This window comes from Perognathus longimembris, chromosome 8, assembly GCF_023159225.1.
Source record: "Perognathus longimembris pacificus isolate PPM17 chromosome 8, ASM2315922v1, whole genome shotgun sequence".
NCBI lineage: Eukaryota > Metazoa > Chordata > Mammalia > Rodentia > Heteromyidae > Perognathus > Perognathus longimembris.
The window spans coordinates 53,057,443-53,074,949 of record NC_063168.1 but is presented as its reverse complement, the minus strand read 5'-3'; the positions used below and the strand labels follow the sequence as shown (position 1 = coordinate 53,074,949).

General features: G+C 38.2%; 1 protein-coding gene across 3 annotated transcripts in view; it reads left to right on the top strand.

Moving 5' to 3' along the window:
• Nucleotides 1-1,547: 1,547 nt before the first annotated feature.
• Nucleotides 1,548-17,507, top strand: part of Rmdn2 (regulator of microtubule dynamics 2) — a 41,970-nt gene continuing 26,010 nt past the window's right edge. The window contains exons 1-3 of one of the 3 annotated variants that reach the window (XM_048353103.1): nt 1,548-2,061; nt 3,655-3,661; nt 6,618-7,078. In XM_048353103.1, the coding sequence (XP_048209060.1) occupies nt 6,627-7,078 (452 nt within the window). In that variant the 5' untranslated portion in view covers nt 1,548-2,061; nt 3,655-3,661; nt 6,618-6,626. Of the gene's footprint in view, nt 2,062-2,604; nt 2,970-3,654; nt 3,662-3,853; nt 3,861-6,617; nt 7,079-17,507 lie in introns of those variants that run through there. The other 2 variants (XM_048353104.1, XM_048353105.1) reach the window with 2 other exon arrangements.

The window sequence follows — 17,507 nt, the reverse complement described above, 5'->3', positions numbered from 1 at the left end:
ACACAAAATTGTCTTAACACCCAAGACCAAAATGAAATGTTTTGTTCTTATTCTATATAAAAGTACTTTAGCTAATTTTTACTCATATGTATTGTGACATTTTGTCTGATGAATGTTCAACTTTTTAAATGTTTCAACTCTGACAGTGACCTTGGCTTGTGGACATGACATACACACAGTCAAGGATGTCCTTGACCAATGAGGGAGGGCCATACTCACTCTTCTTAGTGTGCTTAATTCCACTTAACTCTTCCACTTCTCTATTACCATATTTTAAGAAGGCTACCAAACACAAGCACAAGAACGCAACTTAAAAACTTCTGCTATCTCTGAAGATATTTGATTCTTGCGTTGAAACAATCCAGAAAAATTACTGATAACCACTGAGCAAGGTTAGTATCCATTAGGTAAAGTACTGGTTATGCCTGAGAATGATTGTTTACTCATTGAACAAAAGCAACTTTACTAACAAAATAGAAAGTTTCTAGTGTGAAATCTGTAATTGACTCAACCTTGAATTACTAAATAGTATTGAGATTGCTAATTTGCCTTTTGTACAAATCTTTCTAACATACCACTTATTCATTGGCTTCAGAAATACTGAGCTAAACATTCTATTTAAATGATTAATAATTTGTTGCGCTAATCAGTCTTATGGAAATATTTATTAAATGAACCCTTGTACAGTTTCTCAAAGAAAGCACTTTTCCTTGGAAAGACCATTTTTGTCAGTTACTTCCAGTTTTCTTTTGCAATTTTCTTGTGGTTTAGGGATCTTCACAACAAATTTTAATAACTATTTACATTAGACAAAGTGCTCTTTTCCTTCTTTTCCCCAAACTGTATTCCTTGCCTAGCTTGAACATGGTGGGCATAGTTATCTTCGGACCAGTGGCTTAGTAAGCCATTAGGGCTACCCTACATGAGGTAAAATGTTTGCAAACCATGAAGACAGGAGTGAGTGAAAGTAGTTCTCAGAAAAGGCATCTTTCAAACCTAAGAAGAAAGTTAAGTGTCTTATATAAGCTTAAATCTAATCCAGTAATGCTGGAGTATGTAAAGTTTTGTTTTTTTTTACAGAATTTATTTGCCAAATTATACTAACTACAGTGAGTGAAACTGTACAAAGTGAAACTACACGTCACAGGGAAGATGGTAGTTTTAGTGGAAGGATATAAAGAACTTGCTCATTAAAATGGAATGTAAAAATACCTTATATTCATGTATGAAATATCACAACGTGCAATATGTGATAATAAAGATTTTTAAGGGGGCAGTGAGGAAACAAACCTCTACAGATATTGTTCCGAAATCCTTAGAAGGCAGTGCAAAAGGATTTTCCTTTCTGGTTCATGCACGCTATGGACACACTCTCCAAACTCAGTCAGCAAACTCAAGTGACAAAAGGGGGGAAAAAAAAAGAGTGAGAGAGAGATAGTAGAAGCAAAGTCCTCTAAAGATAATCAAGATAAAGGAGAAAAACAACAACTGCATCACGGTCCATTTAAGGACAAAGGTGGAAATGAATTGCAGTGAAGCAGGGAGAGTTGGCCTGAGGACGGGATCAGTCATTTGCTCGCAGGTGAGATCTGCCTCTGCCTGTCCCGCAGGCCAAGCCGCAGGTCGTCGGAGCAGGGGACTGCGGGGAGGCTACCCGGGGTGGCCGACTCGGGGGTCTCGGGGCTCGGGCACAGCGCGGCGGGGGAGGGGCCGGAGCGGCGGTAGCGGCGGCGGCGGCAGCGGTGCCTCCGGGGCCAGCGCGGGTCAGGCAAGGGGGAGGTCGGCTCTCTCCTCAGGTGGCCAGGCTGTGGGTCGTCCGTCCCGGGGAGCCCTAGTCCCCGCCGGAGGAGGCGGGAGCCGCGGCACAGTCGCCCCCGGCCGGCCCCGCCCCTCGAGCTTCCGCCATTCGGGCCGGGACGCGGCTACCGCGACGCCGGACCTCGGGACCCGCGGGCTCCCGGGATACAGCCTGCTGTGTCCGCTGCTTCCGGATCTCCCGCGGGTCCCAGTGCGGGATTCCTGGTCCCCCGCATCGCCGAGAAGCCCGCCCGGCGAACACAGGTGCGTACGCACGAGAGGAGGGGGTGACTGGGAAGGCCGGAAGCCATCGCGGCGGCGGGCGCGCGGGAGGAGGCGGAAGCACTTCCGGGGGCGGCGGCTGCACTTCCGGGCCGCGCATCTGTCGGCCACCCGCGGCCGCTTGTTTCCCGCGCTGGAACTTCCCCCCGACCCCTGCCCTGCGCCGGCCGGCCGCCTGCCTGGGAAAAGCCGCACCCCGGGGGTCGCGGATGTCTCCACGCGGGACGCCCTTCCTCCTGGGGCCGCGGGGATCTGACGGCGCCCCTTAGCCTGGCGTCGTTGTGAACCCCGAAGTTTCCGCGGTCATCCGGCCCTCACCGCGGCTTCCGGATCGGCCCGGTGACCCACACTGCCGGCCTGAGGCCCTGGATTGACCAGAAACTATGAGACGCTGGACGGAAGGCGGATGCTCACCCGAGGGCCGTCTTTTCCTTGTCCCCACAGAGGATCTGATCTCGCCATCGAGGTGTCAGAGCAGTTCCCTCGGGAACCCTGCGCCTCAGGCGTACCGGCCAGCTATCCATTATATATTACCTAAGCATGATTTCCATAGGCAAAAATGAAAACTGGGACGTGAACGTGAGATAGTTTTTCTTCAGATGGCATTTTCATGATCGAATTTTCTTCGAAGTCAACCTTTTGATTGATTGCATTAGAATTTGCCCTTCGGTGTTTTGCATCTCTGTAAAAGACCTTTGGCTATATATTACGCATTATGTTTTAGATGACTGTAATTCATACATAAATAACATGTCACTTTCCATGGCTGCAAGTGCCTTAGAGATCAAGAATTGTTGCAGGAATACCTTGTGGTTGATTACGAAAATGTAAGAGTTATAAGATCTGCTCAATAAAAATTTTAATTACTGTACTGTTACACTATACTTCAGGAATGTACTACTAACATAATTACAAGTATAAGAACTAAATTTCATACCTTTAAAATTATACTGCAGGAAAGTAGCCCTTCTAAATTATTTTGTACTTCATTTTTTAATCGTGTCATTTCTGAACTTATCGGTAGAAAATCACCTTCATTTTATACTGATAGAAGATTCAAATAGCTTTAGCTATTGATTCTAGCCCCCTCTCCCCAGTTAATTTTAATGGTTCTGAAGTCATATTTCATGTTGGAACATCTCTGCTCTGTCAGCATTCTCCTTCATGTCCTTGATGCTTTCTGAGTTTTCCAAATGTAGCTAAATGAATCAGAGGAGTTAGAAGATGACAAGGGAAACTTCTCACTTCCTACTTAGATGACCCTCTGGGAACTTGACCGCTGTGTACCTTAGTTTGCTTGTCTGCAAAATCAAAATCATTTTGACCTACCTCAAAGAGATGATGTAGAACTGTTATAATTCCTAAAGGAAGGCCCAACAGAGTTTGTTTCTCACATGTTTAAAACTGATTCTGCCTCAGACATAGTCTTTTCTCCTAAGTAGTTTTTGCATTTCTGTTTAATAAATGAATATTTCAAACTAAATATTTGAAATATTAATTTCAGAAATGAATATTTTCAAAGCTATGTAACTTATGTGAAGTTCAAGGTTGGCACCTAGTAGGAATGGGACAAAGAAACCAAGAGCTCAGTATGATGGGTAGATTTTGAAAAATAGATTTCTGGATTAGCAGATGACTTATCTTACATTAAGGTGTGTGTGTGTGTGTGTGTGTGTGTGTGTGTTGCTAGATGTCTAGCCCTCAACTTCACACATGCTGAAGGATATACCTCTACCGTGGATCTATATCCTTGGTCTAATGTGTTTATCAATCAAAACCAAGTGGGGGGGGAATTCATGATGATCACACTTAAATGATGATTATTAGCTGCAATAGCCATAGGCATATGGTGACTTTTCTTATCTCTTTTTGTATGTGATAATCTCAAGATAATTTCATTTTGTGATATAGTATAATGTTTTGTGGAAGTAAAATTAAGCCACTAATAATTACCGTAAATTTCAGCATGGATTTACAGATTGATTGGAATCTGCTGCTGGCATGTTTCCTGTGTGTGTGCAAGTGGGCACATGGTTAGATTTATAGTTCCCAGTTCTCCAATCAGTGAAATCATTTTTTTGTTATTAAAAAAAAATCAGTCCCAGGCAAAAACCCCCAAGGTCAGGCAAGCCAGATTAAACACCAAGGCTTTCTCTGGAATCCTTGGTTTAGGAGAAATGATTGTTAAACCTCTGGAGGACCTCATCAACATCTGAGGTGATTTCTATATTATTTTTACCACTAGTCCTTCTCATTAACAATCCAGACTGCAATGAGTTAGAGCATCTAAGTAGGATAATTCCTCCATATGGTGTTCAGTAATAGGAATCTAAGGAGAGACATTCTTTTAAGCAGACTTCTCAGAAATAGATTTTGGTGCTTATTGTTTTAGATCTATTTCATAGAACATTTAAAATTTACATTTAGGTGCCTAGGTACTATGTATGAAAAAAACAATGCTTTGGCAGAATATGTGGAATCTTAGGATATAAGCCATAAGAAGCCAAATTTCAGGTATGCAACCCAGTTCAGAATTTACATCTTTCCAATATTTTTGTCCCAATTCTCGCTCACAGCTGCTGTTTTCCTTCTTATTTAGCACAAGGTACAAAGAGAACTTTTTAGAACTCCTACCACAGTGTCTACCCACCTTCCAGACTGTTCACACAACTGCCCTTTCATTACAATGAATGAACAGTTTGTGTTCTCACCAAGGTCATCCCTTGTGCACTAGCGTTCATTGCCTTTGCCTTCTCAAGTTTATTGCTGCACAGTTCTCTAATATTTCTTCTACTTCATCAGAGTTTTCTTTATTGGATTTTTGTTGGCAAACAAAAATGCTATTATTGATCATTTGGTACTATTTCTCCATATAGTTATGGCATCATTGTTCTTCTCTGGTTTCTATTTGCTTATCTGTTATTTTTCTACTTCATATCATTACTCCTCATTATAATCTAATTAAGACACAAGTAGTATATATACTTTCATCTTCATACTTTGGGCTATTCTCATCATTTTTCTACATATGTCATAAGCCCTGTGGTATGCTGTTAGTATCTTTAATTTATCAAACAAATACTTCACAAAGAGATTTTAAAATGAGAAAAGTCAGTTTATATTTTCCTACTTACCTATTTGCCTCCAACTGGGAGCCTATGGAGATTATAAGGATTCATTTCTTTTCCTTTTCTGGTGTCATAGGTAGCAGTGCCCTACAATCCTGTCTTTGGGAACGTTTCAGGAAAAACCAAGATACTGGTCTTCTCTACCTTTTGTGTATGTCTGAGTTTAATTGTTATCATTTACTTTTGCTTGAAAAACATGAACATTTCTGATACAACGTGTGTTGGTTATGAATTCATAGTATTTCTTTATCCAAAAAGGAAATGATTATTTTACCTTCACTGGGAACAGAAACTGGAGTGGGAAGTTTCTTCAAGCTTTTTAAGACGTTACATCTATTTTCTTGCTTGATCAGTCCCAAGACCACCTGCTGTACTCTTCTCTTTCTCTGTACACATGTGTCCTTTTTTTTCTTCTGGCTTCTTTAAAGATGTTCTCTTTCTCAATGATTTTTATTAGTCTAATAATATTGCACCTTTGTTTAGTTTTCCTATTCTGTCTCATTTATACTGACTTCCTTGGGTCTGTGGCTTTCTACTTTTTGTTGAATTTGGAATGTTTCTGTCACTGTTTTCCCTTCTAACTTCATGTATCTTTTAAAACTGCTTAGTATTGCCCTATAGGCAATGCTTGTTTTGTATTTTCCTCTGTATTATTCATTTGGGATAATTTTTATTACTCTATCTTCAGATTTGATGATTTTTGGTTGTCTTACTGTTATTTTCTACTTTTAATCAAATTTAGCAAAAGAAATTCTAAGTATTTTATTTTTCTTCACAGAACTTCTCTTTGCTTCTGCTTAATACTGAGGACTTAGTAAGTCCAAGAAATCCAGCACATTAATTGTATACAAGTAGCATCAGAAAAAGTTGAAAGTAACTTTAGTTCTTTTTTGTTTGTTTGTTTGTTTGTGTTTTGGCCAGCCCTGGGCCTTGGACTCAGGGCCTGAGCACTGTCCCTGGCTTCTGTTTGCTCAAGGCTAGCACTCTGCCACTTGAGCCACAGTGCCACTTCTGGCCGTTTTCTGTATATGTGGTGCTGGGGAATTGAACCCAGGGCCTCATGTATACGAGGCCCGTAACTTTAGTTCTTAAATCATTTTTCTCAGAAATTTATAGTGATACTTTTGCTTTTATTTATCACTTTATAAACATAAGTGAAGGGTAAATTTCAGATTAGGCATGCAGATACAAACTGAATTAAAAGTTCATATTTTATGCAAGATTTCGTTACTATCCTTAAAGAAACTACTGTCACTAGATCACATATTTTATAGAAGTGTTGACTTACAATATACTTTAGCTTAAAAATTAGCATATTAAACTTTATTTTTATTAATTGAAAAAAACACTAATATTTCTCTTGGACAAAGTCAAGAAAAAACATTCACTTACATTTATGCTTTTGATTTTAGAAACAAAATGCCTCATTCTACAAACAAAGAACTGGTACTTGGCATCATGGTGGGAACAGCTGGAATCAGTCTGCTGGTTCTGTGGTACCACAAGGTCCGTAAACCAAGAGCACCAATGAGTTTACCTACATTTGTTTCTCTGGGGAATTCACTGGATTCTGTAACTTTTCAAGAAGAAATGTGTAATGACGAAGGAACAATAATGATCTTTCAAAGAAGGCAACTTCAAATTCTGGAGAAACTCAATGAATTATTGAGAAATGTGGAAGAACTCAAGGAAGATATCAAATTTCTTAAAGAAACTATCCCAAAGTTGGAAGAGTATATACAAGATGAACTTGGAGGGAAGATTACATTTCATAAGACAAGCCCTCAGCACAGAGCTAGAAAGAGAAAGCCTGCAACCATTCAAACATCAGCAACAAGTAATAGTTCAGAGGAAGCAGAAAGTGAAGGAGGGTAAGTTTCTGTATTTCCCATATGGAATGGGTTATTTATTACATTATTGCTATTATTTATGCTCATTATGTATGTCTATTATGCTACAAACAAGAAATGAAAATTAATGATTATTTTGACTTAGATGATAATAAAACCATATCAGTATCATCTATGCTAGATTACTTAGACCACATTAATAAAGGAATATTAATCAATAGTGGTAAAGTAGTATTATATGACTATTGAGATGGTAGTCATTAATTGCCAAAATTAATAATTTTTATGTGGTCACTATATGATCTCTTATGTAAGAACTCTCCAAACCAATATTGTCAAACAGAACTTACTGTGATGATGGAAATAGGCTACATTAAATTTCACCTTAGTATGCCCTTAAGCACTGAAGATGTGCATGGTACAACTGAGGAAGTGAATATTTTTGTATGTTATTTCATTGTAATTAGAGTTTTACTTAATCATTTAAATCACTTAATTACTTGGGTTTAATAGACACTGACTTTTAGTTCAGGTCTCAAAAGATTTGAGAATATATGTTTCGGACTTACATGGGTTAACTCATTGAACTCTAACACAAAGAACACATAATATTTTTTCAGGTAAAAACACTATGCACTAAGAAATTGTGTCTGACTGGTACTCTTTGGAGAGCAAAATAGGCTGGTTAAAAAAAAATAAAAGCACTAGTGAATATACTATGTAAGTTGAGCTTCTTGAAGGCAAGAACCTTATATCTTAAGTATGAGATTCCTCATGCCTTAATTCTATGCCCAGAAGAGAGTAGTTAATATTACTTTCATGAATGATCATTTGTAAAGTTGTCATGGAATTGGAGGAGGTATTTGGAGGAAAAACATATATAATAAGAGTAAGAATAAAAGAGAATTGCATAGATTAAAAAAATGTAAGTACTTGGTCATAAGCCGTAGAGATCTCTGCTAGGACTGTAATTATTAAGCATCTTTTTCACATGAACTCCAGGGATAAGATACAATCCCCAAGGATTAGCTTTCAGTGACCTACTTCCTTCACTCATTCCCTACTTTCTAAAATTTCCAGAAACTCCCAAAACAACCCCTCCAGTTGGGGCAAAACCCTCAATTCACGAGAGACACTTAATATCCAAACCATAATGTGATACATTACTAAATCATACTTGAAAGACACAAATTCACAGTCGTATGAACAATGTAAGAAAATTCTTTTTCTTTTTTTAATTTTTTATTGTTATTATAAAGGTGATATTCAGAGAGGTTGCAGTTACATAAGTCGGGTCATGAGTCATTTAGTTTTGGACACTGTCTCCTCTTCCCTCACTGTCACCCAGTTTTTCCCTCCTGTCCTCATCCATAAGTTGTATAGTTCATTCTTAACATAGTGTCCAGTGAGTACCACTGCTGCATTTGTGTAAGAAAATTCTTATGTCATCATACAAATTATTGTACTGTCACATATTTAAATCTTAGACAACATGATGAAGACCATTAATTTCCAATTTGCATTTCTTTTCTTTCTTTCCTTATTTTGCCGGTACCAGCCCTGTGCTATAGGGTTTCATGCCCTTTCTCAGTGTCTTTTTTTTTTCTTTAATCACAGTCGGTACTCAACTGCTTGAGTCATGCCTCCAGTCCAGCTTTTTCTGATGGTTAGTTGGAGATAGACTCTCACAGATTTTCTGCTCCAACTGGCTGAGTTATATGTGTGAGCCCCTGGCACCTGGAAATTCAAATTTCTTACTAGAAACTATTGTAAGATTGAGTATTTTCTCATAGTATATTTGCAAATAGGTCTTCTCTTTTGTGAGGCTGTTTAAAAACAAAAAGAGAGCTGAGTGTCAGTGGCTCATGCCTGTAATCCTAGCTACCCAGGAGGCTGAAATCTGAGGATCACAGTTCAAATCCAGCATGGGCAGGAAGGTCCATAAGATCTTTATCTCCAGTTAACCACCAACAAGCCGTATGTAGAGCTGTGGTTCAAGTGGTAGAGCACTAGTCTTGAACAAAAATAAAAAACCTCAGGGACAGAGTTCAAGTCCCAGGATGGGCACAGAGAGACAGAAACAGAGACAGACAAACAGACAAGAGAGAAAGGATATCACTAATTAATTGAAGTCCCTTTTATTCATTGAATGTGTGTCTACTGTGTGCCATGCACTGGACTTATGGTTTGCTGGGAAAAAGCAAAGTTTGGCACATTAAACTTTTTTTTTTTTAAGTAACAATATGCTAAAGGGGTTTGCTCTAAGTGTCTTTTAACCACAGCTCCAAGGATCAAAGTTAAAGCAACAAGTGCCAAGTACCACTAGAGCCTCTTGGGAAGGACCTGCTAAGAGCTTGAAGCTACTGCCTGCATGAGACTCACCCACCTACAGCCTATAAAAGGAGACTGCTACAGGGTTGAGAGAACCCTTTCCTCAGGGAAACTTATTGATGCATCCTACCAGTATGTGCAAAGCCCAGATGCTGTAAGAATTGATATTACTGCCCAAGCAGAATATATAATGTGGGAAGAGAAAAGAAAGCATACTACATAGCCTTTTAAAACCAGTACTGACAGTGGATGGAGCTGAATGAACTGGCAAAAGAAGACAGACAATTGCTAAGAGTGGAATAAGAACCAAAGGACAAAAGTGTGATGGAAACCAAGGAACCACAAGGTTTCAAGAACAGTAATGGAGATCATGGGTTTTAGAATCACTCTTATCCTAGCTTCTCAGCTTTTAACTGGCTGTATCAATCAGTTGTTTAAACCTGAATTGATTTATCTCAAAATGCAGTTAATAATACATGCCCTATGTTGCTTTGTTTTAAGTGCCAAAGGTACTTTATGTTGTACCTAATTTGTAATAAATTATTTAAAAATAAGTTGTTTTATCGATAATAAAATGATCAAATGGAACAAATGCTCTAGAGTAGAGATAGAAAAACACTTCATTAATAATTTTAGGCATTGAGGAACATACTTCAAACTGGGTGGAAAGGGAAACAGTTATTTTCTAATACTATTCATGTCATTATTAGCTAAGTATAAGATAATAAAGAGTGACATTGAAGATCTCAATAATCTGTGCATGTAGCCTTGACAGTCAGATGACATACATTATGGTTCTTGTAAATGGAGCTGTTGGGGCAGAGGGGTAGGAAAGGATACTTGTTACTAAATTTTTCTCCTCATTTCAATATATCTTTAGACCAAAGTCTGTAACAATCTCCTTCCATGTACTAGAGGATATAAAAACCTGGGATAAAGAACATTCAAGTGAAAGATGAATGAATGAAACTGCTGGTTAAAAAAAAAAAAAAAAGACAATCCTAAGGAAATAACTGAGCAGTTGCCATGCATGTGGCCCTCATCGAGCAGGATTTTTTTTTTTTTTTTACCTTTTATTTGTTGGTTAACTTCTTGAGTGTATTGACGTGAGAATATGCATTCTACCACCACATGACTTACAGCTTTTCAGAAGGTGAGCCACAGAACAATTTTATTCTAAACTGATGTCATTAGATTCTAGAGTCTACTATCATCACATTCTGGGTTGTTGCCATGTTGATTCCACATGTAGCTTAAGTATTCAGTCTTCTGACCTGTTCCACCTACACAGGGCATTTTATGGTTTAAGGATGATGGCCTAGAAGGGAAGGGAAGACTTACTTTAGATTTAATGAAATATGGGAAAATGCTTAAGGTAAGTGTTTCAAAATAAAGCAACAACAAAAAACACTTCATGTGTTTTGTACCTCTTATTGTTGAAGGGCACAGAAAATATGCATAAGCCAAGCTTTACTGCTACCTTATTTCTGATAGTAACTGGGTATATGGGATACTCTGTATATTTCATTGGGGCATCCTCCCCAGAGATTACCATTTTAAAATTCTATTAGTAAACTGAATGAGTGTAGTGAAGTCTTTTATATATAGTAATTTAATAGTTTCAAATAGATAATTATGGTTTATTATCTTTAAACCTGGAAGTTCTGTTTCTCTTTCTGGGGATCTTTAGCTCTGATGTCCTTTCCTCTCTTTCCCTTTGTGTTTCTTTTGATTTGCTTTTCTAAGTGATTCAGCTTCCTTCCCCAAGCTTTAATACAGTGGGTGGATGTTATAAAGAGATTGAGATAAATAAGGTAGATATTATTCATCAGGAGATTTAGTAGGTCTCCTTTCTACTTCCCTTTTATTTCCCCTCACTTGAACGTTCTTTCACTCTAGCTGCTACAAAGAGGACCAGATCTTCCAACCAGAGCATACTGAAGATCAAGCTACTTCAGAACTCAGCCATCATGAAGCCTCTTCTATTCCACAACCAACTATATCTCTTGGTCTTATAACATCGCGTCCTTCTGCAACATATAAAAACCATTCACCCAAAAAAAGAAAATTCTCTCCTACATCAAATACAGCTACTCCTTCATATTTCTCTGAAAAACGACAATTCTTATTAGCTAAATTTCATGCAAACCGTTCTTCCCTTTCTCGGCAACGAAGTAGAGCTAACTTTGATTTTCAAGAAGACATAAACTACAATGATAAAAAATCTTCCTCAGACTTATTTGGTGCTGTCAAATCCGGAAGACGATTTTCTTCCCGTAAACTAAGTATAGTTTCCTGTTACAAGAGTTCCATTCTTTTTGATCCTCAATCAAGTAATCAGGACCTGTTGAATCTAAATGAAATTGAACTCTTTTCTAAAATCCCAAGTAATCCTGATATTCCAAAACAAAAAAGCTTCTCTGACCGTGAATATATTCCTAAGCATGTCATAAGTTTCGATGCAAAAGTTCCCACTGCAGTCCGTCGGAACACCATCGATAGAACCTTCTTTCCACAAAGCATGACATCTTTCTTTTCTCTTCCAACTGTTGTTTCCTCCTCCAATCAAGCAAATAGATTTGCTGTTGATAGGCAAGAAAGTAGTCTATTAAATAAAGATACAAAAGATTACCTTCGTTCCGGGTTTCAAAGCCACACAAGTTATTTTCCAGCTGGGATTCAACAGTCCACTGAAACTACGACTCACTCTGCCTTCCATAATGTTGGATTTTCTTTGTCTTATGAAAATTCCAGTAACTTTATTCAAGACCAAAGTAATTTTGACTCTGACTTCATTGAAGAAGAAAACTTAACTGAATCACCTGAAGATGAAGACAACTCTTTACCTGCTGAAGTTTCTAAAACAAGGTCTCTCAGACTTTATCTTGTCTTAGAAGGGCAACTCACAAGTAGAGGTCTTCCCATTTGTCACACTACATAGTCTATAACACATCACTATGTGCTTCTCTTGGAAGTTTCCTCCCTACACTTCACTGCTTATTTGGAAAAACAAACAAAAAGACTCCTATATTGTGGTCTATATAAGTACTACAGTTTGGAAAGTCAGTGTAGTGACATGATTAGAATATGAAAGTCAACAATGATTTCATGAGTTTCAGGAATTTTTCACATAGTTTAGAGATTGGCGATTTAGAAATTTTGAAGTGATAGTAGTGATATATTGTCTGAAAATAACATCAAGCTTTGATGTATAGATTTTGGATGCTTTACATTCTTTGAGTATTGTGCCTTCTTCTACCCTACATTAATCTTTTTTTTTTTTTTTTTTTTTTTGGCTAGTCCTGGGCCTTGGACTCAGGGCCTGAGCACTGTCCCTGGCTTCTTCCCGCTCAAGGCTAGCACTCTGCCACTTGAGCCACAGCGCCGCTTCTGGCCGTTTTCTGTATATGTGGTGCTGGGGAATCGAACCTAGGGCCTCGTGTATCTGAGGCAGGCACTCTTGCCACTAGGCTATATCCCCAGCCCCCCCTACATTAATCTTTAGAGCTCCATTCCTGCATAATCTATAGCACTATATTGATCAATTCACACGTTTTCATTTAGATTGGCCTTAGTAGCAGTTTTTCTCGTATTAGACAGCCCATGCATGTTGCCATCAATATAAGAATCAAATTATAAGGAAACAATGTTATAATAGAAGTATGTAGAATTTTTAGAAACCAGATTTTTTAACTAATTTTTTATGGTCATACTCAGAGCCTTTTATTTGCTAGCTGGGGACCATCCCACTGAGCTACACCTTCAGTCCTGTTCTCTGCTAATTATTTTTAAAATAGGATCTTGTTTCTGGCAGGGCACATCTAAGTCAGAATCTACCCATTTTAGGCTTTTCATTGTACCTAGGATCACAGCCTGCTCCATGTGTCCAATTTCCCTTAGTGGAGAAGGAAGTATTATTCTATAGTTTTCTGCTTGGGCTGATCTGAAACTGTGATCACCCAGATTTCCACCACTCACAGCTTGGAGTGACAGGCATGTGTCACTGTGTTCAACTTTGTTTTGAGAAGGCATGTTGTGAACTTTTCTTCCTGGGCTGCCCTTGAACTCCTCTCATTTTCACCCTCTGAAGTAGCTAAGATTACAGGAATGAGCCATTGGCACCTGGCTTATCTAAATAATTTTAATATACACTTCTACATGCAGAAATCTGAAGATGCAGGAAATACAAGAAGTGTTTATTTTAAAGTACTTTAAAAGTACTTGTTAGGCAAAACTTATAGGTTATTGAAGTAAGTGCAAACTGAGTATAATTAAAAACACTTGTTAGAATATGCTTACTTTATATAGAGAGAATTTGCATTGTTTTCAATTATTTATCCTAACCCCCTTCCTCAGTCTATATCATTAGGCTTAGATGTTATTTTTACACTTACGAATCCCCCCCCCCGTACATCTTTTCTCAGCATGTTTTTCTTTTAACTTTTTAATTTAATCATTGTTTTACTTTTATTTGCACTTATTTTATGCTGAATTCATTCCCATGCCATAGTTTTTGTTTCTTCTGCAATATCTTTTTCTGCTGTGCAGCTTCTTTTTATGGGTTAGGAACAATTTGTTGTTTTCAGTAGGATGACTTCAATGTGATAGTGGTTGTGCAAGTTCATTCTACTCTGAGCTCTGTAAGCATGGTGATGCATCTTAAATCCTTTTATTCCCACCTAGATATGGTCAGTGACCAAAGAATCTATACCTAAACTTTTAAAGTCAGAATTATTTGCATTTTAAGTGCACAAAACAAGAATCCGCACAAGGGCCAGCAGACTAATGTCCAAACCTGCTACTTAGTATGAGCACATCTACTGGCTCCATTGTAATGCTTGTTTAAAGTGACATCATTCAGACCCTTGGTAGCTTTTTGGATATGACATCAGTTTCTCCATATCACTTTCTCTTTGAACACACGTTTTGAACTACTCCGTGACCACAAAGAAAAGGTAAGAGATATGTGACGGTAACATGTGCTCATAGTTTCTATTTTTGATTCATTTTTGCATCATTTTTATAGGATTTTTGAGGACAAGAAAGTAGTAAATGTTTTTGCAAGGTACCTCAACAACTTACAAGAAGAGCCTCTTAAAATTTTTTAATCTTACATTGTTCAGTGGTCATGAAATCCACACAACGTAAAATTTATCACTGTAAATTTTTAAATGTGCAGTTTAGTGGCATTAAGTACATTCATATTGTTCTGCAACCAACACCACCATGCAGCTCCATAACTCTTATCATCTTACAAAATGAAATGATATCCATTTAACAATAATCTTCCCAGTCTTTGCCAACCATCATTCTACTTTCCATGATTTTTTTTGGGGGGGGGTGCTGGTCCTGGGACTTGAACTCAGAGCCTAGGCTCTGAGCTTTTTTTTTTACTCTAGACTAATGCTCTACCACTTGAGATACTGTTCTGCTTCTGGCTTTTTGGTAGTTAATTGGAGATAAGAGTCTTACAGACTTCCCTGCCTGAGCTCACTTCAAACTGTAATCCTTAGATCTCAGCCTCCTGAGTATCTAGGGTTATAGGCAAGTGCCACCAACTCTAGGCTCACTTTTTATGGTTTTGTCTCTAATATATGTGGAGTTGTATAGTTTCTGCTGTTTTCTAACTGTCTTAACTTTCACTTAAGTATCTCCTCTTAAGGTCCCCAAGATTAAGATATTTCTTTACCATAAAAGTTATCTTCAGCCAGGCACTGGTGGTTGACACCTGTAATCCTAGTTACTCAGAAGGCTGTTCCAAGCCAACCTTAGCAGGAAAATCCCTGAAACTCTTATCTCCAATTAACCACCAGAAAATCAGAAGTGGAGGTGTGGCTCAAAGTGGTAAAGTGCTAGCCTTGATTAGAAAAGCTCAGGGACAGTGCCCAGATCTTGATTTCAAGCCCCACAACCACCAGCACCACCACCAATAACAAAAAAGGATTATCCTCTTCACAGTGTGCCAGTAATCCTAGTTACTCAGGAGACTGAGAGCTAAGGATCGTAGACAGAAGCTGGGTCTGGCAAGAAAGCCCGTGAGACTCTTATCTCCAATTAACCACCAGAAAACTGAAATTGGGACTGTGGTTCACATGGTAGAGCACTAGCCATGGGCAAAGAAGCTCAGGAACAGCTCTTAGGCCCTGAGTTCAAACCCAAGGAGCAGCGCGTGCGCACACACACACACACACACACACACACACACACACACACTCCTTGAAATGTACAGGCTAATGAGTTTAAATGATTTTTACTTAATTCACAGTTACTCATTGTTAAGTTGATTATTGGTGTTTATTGTCAAGTTATAGTAGTTCTTATAATTATTCATTGTCAGTATGTATTTTACAAGTATTTTCTCGTGTTCTATGGATTATCTTTTTAGGAGTTTTGCATCCTAACATTACTAAGTCTTTCAACCCATGAATGTAAGATTTATTCATTAGGTTTTTAATTTCAACAGCTTTATGTCTTTAATTGCCTTGCATTTCTTTGTTAAATATATTTCTAAGAATTGTGTCACAAATGGAATTGTCTTCATCTTTGAATTGTTCATTTGCAATATAGACGATTTTGTATAGTGATTTTTGTGTCCTGCAACCTTACACTGGCTCAGGTTGTGTGAGGCCTTTGAGACTACTGAAAGAGCTTAGATGTTTTGCTCTTGATTTGGGCATCTGTGGCAGGGTTTTAAGTAAAGGAATAACATGATCTGATGGAGATTTTTGAAGGTTACCAGTGGCTAATATGTTAAGAAAAGACTATGTGAATCATGGTTAAAGCTCAGGAGATATGAAGGGGGCCATTTCAGTAATCCAGATGAGATGTTAGAGATGTAGACCAGTGTGGTAATGGTCAGGGAGATGGTGAAAAAATGGCTAAATTCTGGATATATTCCCTACATAGAACTGACAGAACTTGCGGGTAGACTGGATGTTGCTTAGGAGAGAAGAAAAGAAGCAAAAAGAATAATTCCAAGGGCTGGGAATATGGCCTAGTAGTAGAGTGCTTGTCTTGTATACATGAAGCCCTGTGGCTCAAGTGATACAGTGCTAGCCTTGAGCAAAAAGAAGCCAGGGACAGTGCCCAGGCCCTGAGATCAAGCCCAAGGACTGGCAAAAAAAAGGAATAATTCTAAGACTTTTGGTCTGAGCAAATGGAAGAATAGAGTTTCTTTTAATAAAGAATATTTTTGAAGAACTTGGATATCACTTTTGGGTCTTAATATTTGGAATTGGGAGCAGTCCTCCCAGGAACTTGGGTTTGCCCTTATTTTTCTTTAAGTTATCTAAAACGTATGTGTTTTATTGCCTTCATTTGTATTTGGTCTTTTTAATCTTTTGTCACTATTTTTGATTTGTTCTTATACTGTTTATCTTACATTTTGCTGTTGTTTTGGTTTTTCCTTTCATTTCTCTCAGTGCTGGGGATTGAACCTCGGGTCTTGTACATGGGAGGCAACTACTTTTTCATTGAGCTATATCCCAGCCCTTTGTGCTGTTATCTTTTTATACCTTCTTAAGATATTTTTAGAATAGGCAGAGTTTAAGTAACTGAAAATAATACACTGTTTGCACTGTGTGCCACCAAAAATAGTGAAGTATGAATGAAACATCATTTTCAACACACAAAACTTTTTTTAGTGGTGCTGACTTCTTATAATTCTGCACCATCCATTCAATAACATTTAGTGAATGTGTACAACATCCAGGCACTATTCTTGGCACTTGATACTTATAATGTAACAGCATGTGTAGGATATTAGTAAATTACATAGTATATGATAAGTAATATACTACATCATATTATATGAAAGGAAGGAAATCTAGTTTATCAGGAAATTGAAACTGAAGGCAATGTGGGAGTTACAGCATTAAATACCATGGTCTGGATGGGACCACACTCAAAAAATGTTATTTGTGCAAAGACATGAAGGAGGTAAGGATGTGGGTTATATGGCTAAGGGAAGAGTATTACACACACACACACACACACACACACACACACACACACACACACACACACACACACACACAAAACCAGAAGGTAGAAGTCCTGAGTAGGAGTGTGACAGGCTTTCCTGGACAACCTGAATATAGAGAGGTGTTCATGTTGAAGG